At 38.2% G+C, this 10,253-nt stretch overlaps 2 protein-coding genes across 2 annotated transcripts in view; one reads left to right on the top strand and one right to left on the bottom strand.

Annotated features, from left to right (window-relative positions):
* Window positions 1-5,661, bottom strand: tmem134 (transmembrane protein 134). The gene is made up of 8 exons (XM_032532411.1): window positions 5,417-5,661; window positions 4,691-4,950; window positions 4,518-4,585; window positions 3,754-3,840; window positions 3,592-3,668; window positions 1,673-1,717; window positions 473-526; window positions 1-365 (listed from the first exon to the last, which is right to left on the bottom strand). Exons 2-8 carry the CDS (start codon window positions 4,904-4,906, stop codon window positions 283-285), a joined length of 630 nt encoding a protein of 209 aa, XP_032388302.1. The 5' UTR covers window positions 4,907-4,950; window positions 5,417-5,661; the 3' UTR covers window positions 1-282.
* Window positions 5,662-6,938: 1,277 nt separating this feature from the next.
* serping1 (serpin peptidase inhibitor, clade G (C1 inhibitor), member 1) overlaps window positions 6,939-10,253 on the top strand; it is a 5,009-nt gene continuing 1,694 nt past the window's right edge. Inside the window, exons 1-9 of the mRNA XM_032531706.1 lie at window positions 6,939-7,067; window positions 7,427-7,474; window positions 7,643-7,751; window positions 7,845-8,012; window positions 8,124-8,411; window positions 8,515-8,730; window positions 9,426-9,569; window positions 9,703-9,906; window positions 9,982-10,121. Of these exons, the coding sequence (XP_032387597.1) occupies window positions 7,427-7,474; window positions 7,643-7,751; window positions 7,845-8,012; window positions 8,124-8,411; window positions 8,515-8,730; window positions 9,426-9,569; window positions 9,703-9,906; window positions 9,982-10,121 (1,317 nt within the window). The 5' untranslated portion in view covers window positions 6,939-7,067. The remainder of the gene's footprint in view (window positions 7,068-7,426; window positions 7,475-7,642; window positions 7,752-7,844; window positions 8,013-8,123; window positions 8,412-8,514; window positions 8,731-9,425; window positions 9,570-9,702; window positions 9,907-9,981; window positions 10,122-10,253) is intronic.

Genomic DNA, 10,253 nt, shown 5'->3' with positions numbered 1-10,253 from the left:
TTAAAATATACAAAAGTTGTATTGTAATTTCACAGTCATTATTCACACAACCTAGAAAACACAGGCAAGACCAATCTCCTTCTTTATCGTGTAAACACACAGCATTATCAGTTCATGTAGTGGAAACATAGTCGAGGCACTAAGTGGTTGAATTAGTAGTGGTCATTACAATGACAAGAAAAAAAAACACATGTCATAATACATTTTTTGTTACAAGTGACAAAATACAATTCATTTTAAGATAGCAAACAAAGAAACGTAGTGAAAATGTAGTGTCTCATGTCATTTTTCAAAATAAGGTAGGTAGAACAATTTGAAGCCTCTTCTTCCTCGGACAGCACAGCAGATGTATATCACATGGTACACTATAGGAAATACAGGGAATGACATTGTCAATATCAACCAAACAGGCATGCAGTTACTGGGTCAGGCAAGTAAAATAAAAGTTCTAGGAAACAAAGGATCAAATTACCGCCAGGAATGAAGAGAAGAAATCCAGGTACAAAGAATATAGCACTTGAAACACCTGTAAGAACAGTTTGATTAGGTACAACCCACAGCAAAGACACAACCACCAAAACCAAATCAGTGTAACACATTAAAACAACAGTTTGAGGGTTTGGGGAAATGTGCTCATTTGCTTTCTTGCCAAGAGCTGGAAGAGAAGTTTGATACCACTCTCATGTCTGTTCAACAAATAGGAAGTTACAACCATGGGACTGTTAACTTAGCTTAGCACAAAGCCTGGAAACAAGAGGGAGCAGCTTGCCTGGCTCTAAAAAGGTATTAAAAAGGTCCAAAAGTTAATAAAATCAGTCTAAAGCTCACTAATTAACATGGTAGAGCTTGTTTGTTTGATCCCTACGAAAACTGAAGTGTAAATTCCCAAAATGTCAAACGATTCCTTTATAAGAAATGTCTACTGGTTGCAAAGTCATTCCGTATCTTTTTTATGTCTCTCTCTCTTTTAAAACATGCAATTTAATAGTAATGGTAAAACAAGGTTTATGTGCAATACTTGGCAGCAGAAATGTTAATCATTAGTTCCCGAATTTGTTACAAACTACAACTTTGCTGTCCAAGGAATTCAATGACAGTTGTAAAAGTAGAGCTTGAAGATGAGCTGTGTCAGATATGTGCTAGACTGAGAAACAATGCTCTTTATCATCAAAAGGTTTGGGCTTTGAAGGCTGGTGCTTCTTCACCATCAACCCAGCAGAGTCCATGGGATGGGGTCACAACAACAGAACACAGACAGAATACACATTCACAGACTCCCATTAAATCATACAGTTCTGAATTTTACCATGCAATTCAGAAATATTATTTTCAGTTATGTGTATACTAGTTTAATCAAATAGAGGTATTTTGTAATTGGTAGTGTATTTTCCAATGTATTCATTTGTTTAGTGTTTGAGTTGTTGTTGTAAAATGTCGTATTCTGTCTGATTTGATCAATTGTTTTATGACATGTTTGTTTCTTCACTTCTTATCTGCTTCTGCATCAGCTCATACGACAATCTACAGCTTTCAGATGTTTTAAGCAAAACTTTTCTTTTGAAAAATGGGCTTATTGATGATGTTACATTATTGCTGATAATTTTGCAAACAGACTTGTTGTGTCATTTCTGGACACCAAAATCATAACGCCTACCTAAATGGTTTTTCTTACCTGCATTTGGATTCAGCTGTATGATAACACCTGCGAAAATAAGAGCTAAGAGAAACAGTGCAAAAGTACATCACTGAGACTGCCGATCATGTATTTATGTATTCTTAGATAGAACTTTGATAACTCTCGCAAAAAGAGAGACGATCAACAAGGGGACAAAGTTCAGTGTGCCAAGCATGTCAGAAACTGACAACACTAAACAAACTACCTGGGGTCCGTTTCAGAAAGCTCTGGGTATTCTGTTTCAGAAAGAGAGGTTAATCAAACCTGAGAGAGAGGGGTAGCCTAACTCCAGCCCGTTTCAGAAAGAGAGGTAACTTAACCTCTGAGTCAGTTACTATGGTAACTGAGCCTGTGAACTTAACCTAGTCAGGAGCAGGTTTTCTTCTCTCAGTCTCCTCCCTCTGACATAGCGCTATTTCATTTCCTCACTCATTCATTCAGTCTGTATCAGGCGCATTTTAGCGCAGTTTTGTTATCTGCATGAATAAAAAACACTGTTGGTTTATTAACCATGTTAGGCGGACTATGAAACGTTTTATTCTCTAACATGGAGTTTCCTTTTGTCGACGATCCCGTCGATGAAGAAGCTGTATTACTTCGCAGGGAGTTAAACATGCGTTGGGAGATGATATTATATTATGATAGGCCCCGACTATAGATGTGTTTTCATTTCCAGATAACTACTTATTTGAGCGGTATTGTTTTTCTCCCAGTCTACCAGTCATATAGCCTACATAACCTTATCCGTCCTCATATCACTAACGTCACCCATCATGGACATGCTCTTAAGTCCCAGCACATTCTTTGTGTCGCATTACTTTTTCTGCAAACGGCAGTTTTCTTTACAATATCGTCAAGGCAGCGCGTGTTAGTAAAGCGCCGTCAGAAGAGTGTGACTCGCTCTGAAATGTTTTTTAAACGTTTGTGTAGAGTTCCCTGGACACAAACCAGTAAGAGACATTAAAAAGAACTAAATAATTGTATATCATAATTCTGTTAATGATGGTGCTGCAACCTCAGAATGGGATTAGTAGTAGTTTACTTTTTTGCCCACAGGAATGCACCTAAATGAAATGATAGGTGTAGCCTACTGCCATTCCAGTTTTCACCAGTAATATTATAGGCTACCTCTGATTAAATATGGAAATTAATACACTATATTAGAGCTTACGCATTCACTTGAGCAGCAATTTTCTCCCACACCAATTCTCACTATTTAACAGCAGCCACTGTGTTGCTTTTTTAACTAAATACATGTTTAAACTCGCTGTATGTACTTATGCGTATATCCGCTGACCAGTTTGTTTGTCGTTGTTACCATGGTGAGTCGTAGTATCATGACTCCATTCATGCTTCCTTTTTATTGTGGAGGTGCACACTCTTAACTTAACTCAGCTGTTCTGAAACCAAAAACTCTGAGTTTCCCATCTCATGGTGAATCAACACAGAGATCAGGGTTGGACTCAGAGTTTGTTAAACCTGCTTCCTGAAACGGACCCCTGGTCTAAACTATTCAAAGTAGTGTGTGTATTTTAAAAGAATGGAGCACATTTACAATTTTATAAGAAGCGCTCTATTGTCACATAAAATAGTTTGGTTTAGACATAGACATTTTAGTCACTTCAATGTCATTTAATGTACTTCATCAAAGAAAAAAGGATAGTACATTTTAATTCCTGAACCATCTACTGTACATTTCAAGCAACTAGTCTTTAAGGGTAATTATGGCCATACATTATTCCTGTGACGCTATAATAATCATGAGGAGAAACTCAGGAAAATGTGAGAAAAACACAAATAATTGTATTACCTCTTTTTGAGGTAAGACTTTATCACAGCAAAAAAAACAAAAAACATCTATCTAAACATCAATCTGGTGGGATTTTAATGCGTAAACAACTCTGCTTAGGACTTACCAACTCCAGTGATGAGGAGAAGGAATGAAGCAAGAACAACTCTTCTGTTTTTTTTCACCAGCGGATGAGACACCCACCTAAATAAAAATAAAAATTAAGTTACTGTGTGTGTGTGTGTGTGTGTGTGTGTGTGTTGTTGTTGTTGTTGTTGTTTGAACTGACCCGCAGCAGTGTGCAGAAAGCTGTGTGACAGAACTCAAGGTGCTGAAGGACCACTGGGAGCTGCAGTAAGACAGGGTTGCAGGGTCACTGTGAAGAGAGCAGAGACCTACTTTAACTCACATTCGGAACACATAAAAAGCAAATCAATAGGTCTACCTGGCTTCCAGTGCCTCAAAGAATGGATTTCAAAATATTTTTGCTGGTATTCCAAATCGCTAAAGGGTTTAGGGCCGAGATACATGTCTAATCTGCTGCTACACTATGAACCACCCAGACTGCTCAGGTCATCTGAGACAGGTTTGCTTTCTGTCCTCAGAGTCATAATTAAACAAGTAGAAGCAGCGTTCAGATATGCTCCACATATCTGCAACAAGCTCCCAGAAAACTGCGGGTCCGCAGCAACTCTGTTCTTTTAAATCCAGGCTAAGGCATGTGGCTGAAGACCTTTCTTATTTATGTTGCCTTTTGTTTACTGAAGTTGCATTGTAGACAATGTTTGACAATCTATATAAGCATATCAAGAGAATTAAAAAGGAAGACCGGTGGCACCGGCCTGTTCTGGGAACAGCAAGGATTGCGGGTGGATTACACGTATTGAGCAATGGTGTACTAGCAGCCTAAAATCATATATTTTATCTGCTTTTATATTTTTAATTGTTTTTAACTGCTTTTAATGTTTAATTTCTTATACAGCACTGTAACTTCTATTCTTATATTTTATCTGTTTTTAATGTAAAGCACTTTGAATTGCCCATGGGACCCACCTGATTTTAAAGAAGTTATTGAAAGAGGAATTGCCATGGCTGCCCAAGGCGTCTTCATTTTCCAGATTCTAAAAAAAAGATGATAAATCAGATAATAAAAGTTTCAAGTAAACAACAGGCAAACACACACATATAGCACATACATTTGCACACACTGTAGGTTTTAAGTGTACCTGATACTTTAGGTTACTGTGTTCAGGGGAGCCAGCAGCAGTAGCGGATGAGGGATGACTCTGAGGTTTGGAGAAAGATAGAGGACCAAATGCCATCTCTCCTCCTTCTTTGTCCTTGTCTCCGCCCTTCCATCCGTCCGTCTCCCCATCAGAAACAGCTCCCTCCTCATCTCCCTCCAGTACAAAGGCATCATCGATACTAAACTGCGTTGCCATGGTGACTGCCTCTTACACCGTGAGGTCCTGTGGCTCGATGCTCACTGTGGATTCAGAGTAAAATAAAAGCATGTAATCACTACGAACTCACAGCTATGAAAAGGTATATATTTTGAGGTATATATTTTAGTAGAGCCATTCATTGCCCACAATGCCGGGCCAACAGCGCAAACACTGTGGCTATATAAACACTTTACTTGATGGACTTGCGTTATTTTTTCTCTTCTAAATACAGGCATTTTTCTTTTAAACATTTAAAGTAAGCGCACATATGCCTACGTAGAAAAACATAGTTTGGAGCTCCATATAATATAAACTTAACCTTAACCCATTTGTAGGCTGTAAGGATATAATAGCGAATAAAGTCAGAAAAAGGCTAGTACTGCTTCGAGTTGGCCTACATGTTTGTTAAGTCCAATGAACCAGCAGCTAACTGGCTGGGTTGCTGGTCTCTGCCATTGTTTGTCCTCTTTCCGCTAGTCGATCAGATGACCAGGAGGAAAACTTACTTGTCTTTTCTACGGGGAGGCTGAACTCGACTTCACGTTGTGAAGACACTGGTCACATACTCGTACTCACTGCAAAGTATCTACAAAGCTTTTCAACCACTGTTTGTTTTGTTCTCGAGTGCAAAATAAAAAGATTGTGTAAAAGTTTTGAGTCTCTTCCTTTTTTTTTGTTTAACACCCGGCTCTCGATTGCAGACGTCTGATTCCGCCCAAAGATCTCCTCGGGAGTCAGTCCACTTAATCGAGTGTCGGTTTGTCGATCGACCGGAGATCCGTGGTGTGGGAAGTAGCCTATTAAAAAAAATACTACAAGTACTTTTCCTTCATTCAAATGTTAGCCTACTGAAATAGAAGCGGTGGAAGAAGTACTCAAATAGTTAAATAGTAACAATGTAGAAATACTTAATGCATTTAAAAAAAAAAACTTAAGTAGGCTTCAAAATTATTAAGTAAAAGTAGGTGACTCATTATGCAGGACCCATTTCAGAATAATACTTATTAAGCAATATAATAATTATAATTGTGCTCAATGTGTTCATTACTTTAATGTTGCAGCTGTTAAAGGTGGAGCTTATTTTAGGCCTACTTTTTATACTGCTGCATGAATCTAATAAGCCTAATCGTAAGCCTAATAAAACATCTTTTATCATCAATTTATTTGTTGATTAGCCTACATTTTGTATTAATATTCTCAATCTGCAAAGAAACTAAAGTTATCATATACATGTAGTGGAGTAAAAAGTCCAATATTTCCTCGGTAAGTACTCGGAAGAGAAATGGCCCCTGTGACTGTTATAATTATATCATTAGATGATCATTGATGCATTGATGTATAAGCAACATTTTAATGTAAAAAAAGACATTTACATTTAAAAAAAGTGACAAATGTGCTAAAATAAAGTGAATGACTGTTTTAAAAACAAAACAAAAAAAACTAAATCAAAATGGGTAAAGTCCCTTCAGCTGGCACCAATACCCACTAATAATAATAATAAAACTGTACTTAAAAATGTACTAATTCATTATTTGAGGACCGCCTCTACGAGTTGGTGTATCTCAAGGGGTTTATCCTCTAATTTAAATTTTAAAACACAAACAACACTTTTGTTTTCTGCCAGTTGGCACAAACTAAGCTTGTGTTCAGCTTTCACTGTTCTTGTCTGTGTATCGTACCCAGTGCCACCTTTGGCAAAATTAAATTATGTAAAACACTTTAGGGAAAAATATTGTACTGTGCATTTTGAAATCAAGCCAAAGTGAAACTGCTTATCCACCCCCACATGCTCATAACTATGTTCCACAAGTGTAATTGATGATAAAAACCGCTCAAGCACTGACATCATAATTGCTAAAAATGCCTTTGCAATGCAAAAATTAAATTCAACGAAGGCAATCAAAAACAGGAATATAAATCATCCAACTTGAGATCTGTTGACATGTGAAATCATGTGATTTCCAGTAAGTCAGAGGACCTGCGTTATACAAACAAACATCTCTAAATCAACAATCAGAGATTAGTCATCGTTGGATCCAGTTAATAGGAGCAGACGGTCAGAGCGGGTAGATGAAGTGAACAGTGATCAGGTGTGGCAGAAACATTACTGGTGGGAAAAAAACTAGATTTGGATAGTCCGCATTTGGAAATTCAAAAGGTGTGAGTTATTTAATGTTTCTCTGAATTTTTGTATTGATTAATCACTGAACCAAAGCAATATTATTTACAATATAGCATGCATTACTGTTATTAACAAATATACTTTACCATATGACATGTTTTATGTAATTAGTCTAAGGGTGTACTTATTGCAAATAGAAGCTGTGGATAAATGATCACAGTTTAAAAGGTTTTAATAATGGGCAACATTGCAATGTTTCACAGATTGCGCCACATTATTGATCTTTTTTAGGGCTGGGTGCCACTTCATTTTGAAATCCTTACTTGTGAAACAACTATTTTCCATCAGCTATTTGCCAATCTCATTTCACTCCCTTTGCTCTGTTCCTGTTTTAGATGAAACTACAGGCTATACTTTGTGTCTTGCTGCCGCTCATTTTTGAGGTAAACTTACCTAAGAAATGTAGAATGAGCATCTTTATAGCTCAGGCAGAATGTTTACTAATATCATCCATTAACATACTAGTTAACCAAAGGGCTTAAACCTAATCCTTCTTGACTGTTGAATTTGGCAGCTTTCCCTCACACATTTAACATAGTGTTTCTATTTAGCTTTCTTCATGTGAACATCTCCGGGTGGTGCCTGGTTCCACTCTGGAGTTGCCATGTCTCTCCTTTCATACTGACTTCTCTGAAGTGGCCATCACCTGGAAATTCAATGGTCTTAACATATTTCCACAACTACCACCACTATTCTCACTGTATTTCTAAAGCACACAGTTATTTATTCTATTTGATCTTTTTCTGAATACAGGTAAAGATGTAAGTCTCAGTGATCAGTCCCCTGGCTCGTCTAGAGTTAAACAGAATGGCAGGTATCTCTCTATATCCCCTGTTACTGCTGCCAACGAGGGCGAGTACACATGTTTGATGAAAGATAATAATGTGGAGCTGATAAGGACATTCGACATTAGAGTTGATGGTGAGAAAGATAGAACAACTCTCTTCTTTCATTAAAAGTTGAGCATTTTGAATTTGGGTAGAATGGATACACATAGGTCTAATCTTTAACAATTTCTGCCTCTCTCTGCAGCATCCATTAGTTATACCATTAAGGTAATTGAAGGCAATACCGCTCACCTCCCATGCTATTTCCCACCTTCCAGCCAAGTAAAGGCTGATGCACTTTGGTTCAAAGAAACGGGTCCTAACATGAGCACATGGCTAGATCCTGGAGATGATAATAAGAGAGTGGAGCTGCTTTATCCACTTGACCATGATCAGACCAGCATAATCAGAAACACTGTCATGGAGGATGCTGGACTTTACATATGTTCTGCTGAGGGGAAGTCACTGAGCTCTGTAAATGTCATTGTTGAAGGCAGGTTTAGCAACATTTCCTTTCTATGCTATTGCACAAGCCATGTAAAAATGTAGGTACAACATTTGTGTACTTTTTGACTGTCTGCTTAACTTTCTTTCAGTTGCTCCTACTGATGTTCCTCACTCGTGCATCGGCTTCACAGCAGCATGGGAGCCTTGCCAGGATGAGAACAGTCGCACAGGGGAACCCATATTGCAGGAATCCATCACAGAGTTTTCCATGAAGCTGTATTCTTTCCTCAGAGAATCCCAACCCTCCAGCAACTTGCTCTTCTCTCCTATCAGTATTAGCGGGGTACTGTCTCATTTGTTGTTAGGTATGATAAAAGAAACAGGTTTCTTACCTTTTTTTAACAAATATAATGATTATAAATTACTCTTGAATATTATAAAAGTATTCTTTTATTCAACATATCCCATAAAAAGACCAAAAACCAACAATGAGTTGCAATATTGCCTGGGTGTCAAAAGTCTGATACAGCTTATTCCTCTGTGTCACGGAACTCCATTATTGTCCAAACACTTTCAAAATACTTCTCTGAGCCACGATGAACATGAGCATCATTTCCTCCAGTTTTAAAAAAAAGTTTGCTAAAACTACAGGGCCCAACCTTTTCAGTAAATCATTTTTGCCTTAAAAAATCTTTATGACATTTTGTCAAATTTACCTGCAGTATAGAACAAATTGGCATAATGTGGAGAGCCACCGATAGGTAGGGGAAGTGTTTAGGGGACAGACTAATGCATTGATGTTTTTTTGTCTTTTTATAAGATTTGTTGACAATGAGAAAACTATAAAATAATGCAGACTTTAGATAATTTGCTCTAAAAGTAGCATTATGCCTTTGTTACCTGTGTACATACAGACACAATGAAGTTATACGACTCGGAAGTTACATAAAAATGTTTCTCATTTTAAAATGTCACAGGAGTTTTTCTCTACTTATATTAAACGTCAGACTCAATCTAATGTACAGTTTATCCCATTCCCCCCTCCCCCCGTTACCTTCAGGTGCAAGGGCTCACACTCGTAAAGCCATTGAGAGGGCGGTCTGTGTGCCTCATGACTTCCACTGTGTTCACCTGCAGATGAAGAAGCTGAGAGAGAAGTTGGCCGGTTCCTTGCAGATGGCTTCTCAGATCTACTATAACCCACGTATTACCATCACCGTGTGAAGCATGCAAAATGGCTCTTTTGCAGTCAAAGAGATGCTTGCAGTGATTCTGAGTGTATACAAAAAGATCTCTATCTCTGGAGCTCATAATGCTTTCTCTTTTTCTTCCTTTAGAAAGGAATCTGAGCGAGTCCTTTACTAACCAGTCCATTCAGTTCTATGAAGCGCAGCCCACCAGGCTGCTGGAAACCAGCAAGGAGAACACAGACATGATCAACAGCTGGGTGGCTAATAAAACTAACAATAAAATCCAACATTTGGTTGACTCCGTATCACCCAGTACACAGCTGATGCTGCTCAACGCTGTCTCCTTCAGTGGTCAGTAAAGTTTGTGTGCACAACATGTGCATGTGGAAATGGTGGAAACTAATACACCGTGTATGTGTGCTTCAGGTCAGTGGAAGGTTAAGTATGATATGAAATCCAAGAAAGGACTTTTCACAAAACTGGATGGTGATCTGGTGACTGTGCCGGTCCTTTATCACCAGAACTACATGGCAGCTATGACCCATGTTGTTGAGCTAAAGGCGCAGGTAAGGAACAACCAACACCCACCTTAACCCACCCTGTCACATACAATACAGCAGACGTTTTGTTTAAACTGTGAGAAGAGTTGTGTGTGTGTGTGTGTGTGTGTGTGTGTGTGTGTGTGAGTGTGTGTGTGT

Source organism: Etheostoma spectabile, chromosome 2 (genome assembly GCF_008692095.1).
Source record: "Etheostoma spectabile isolate EspeVRDwgs_2016 chromosome 2, UIUC_Espe_1.0, whole genome shotgun sequence".
Classification (NCBI taxonomy): domain Eukaryota; kingdom Metazoa; phylum Chordata; class Actinopteri; order Perciformes; family Percidae; genus Etheostoma; species Etheostoma spectabile.
Note: the sequence above shows the minus strand (reverse complement) of the source record. Positions and strands in the feature narration are given on the sequence as shown.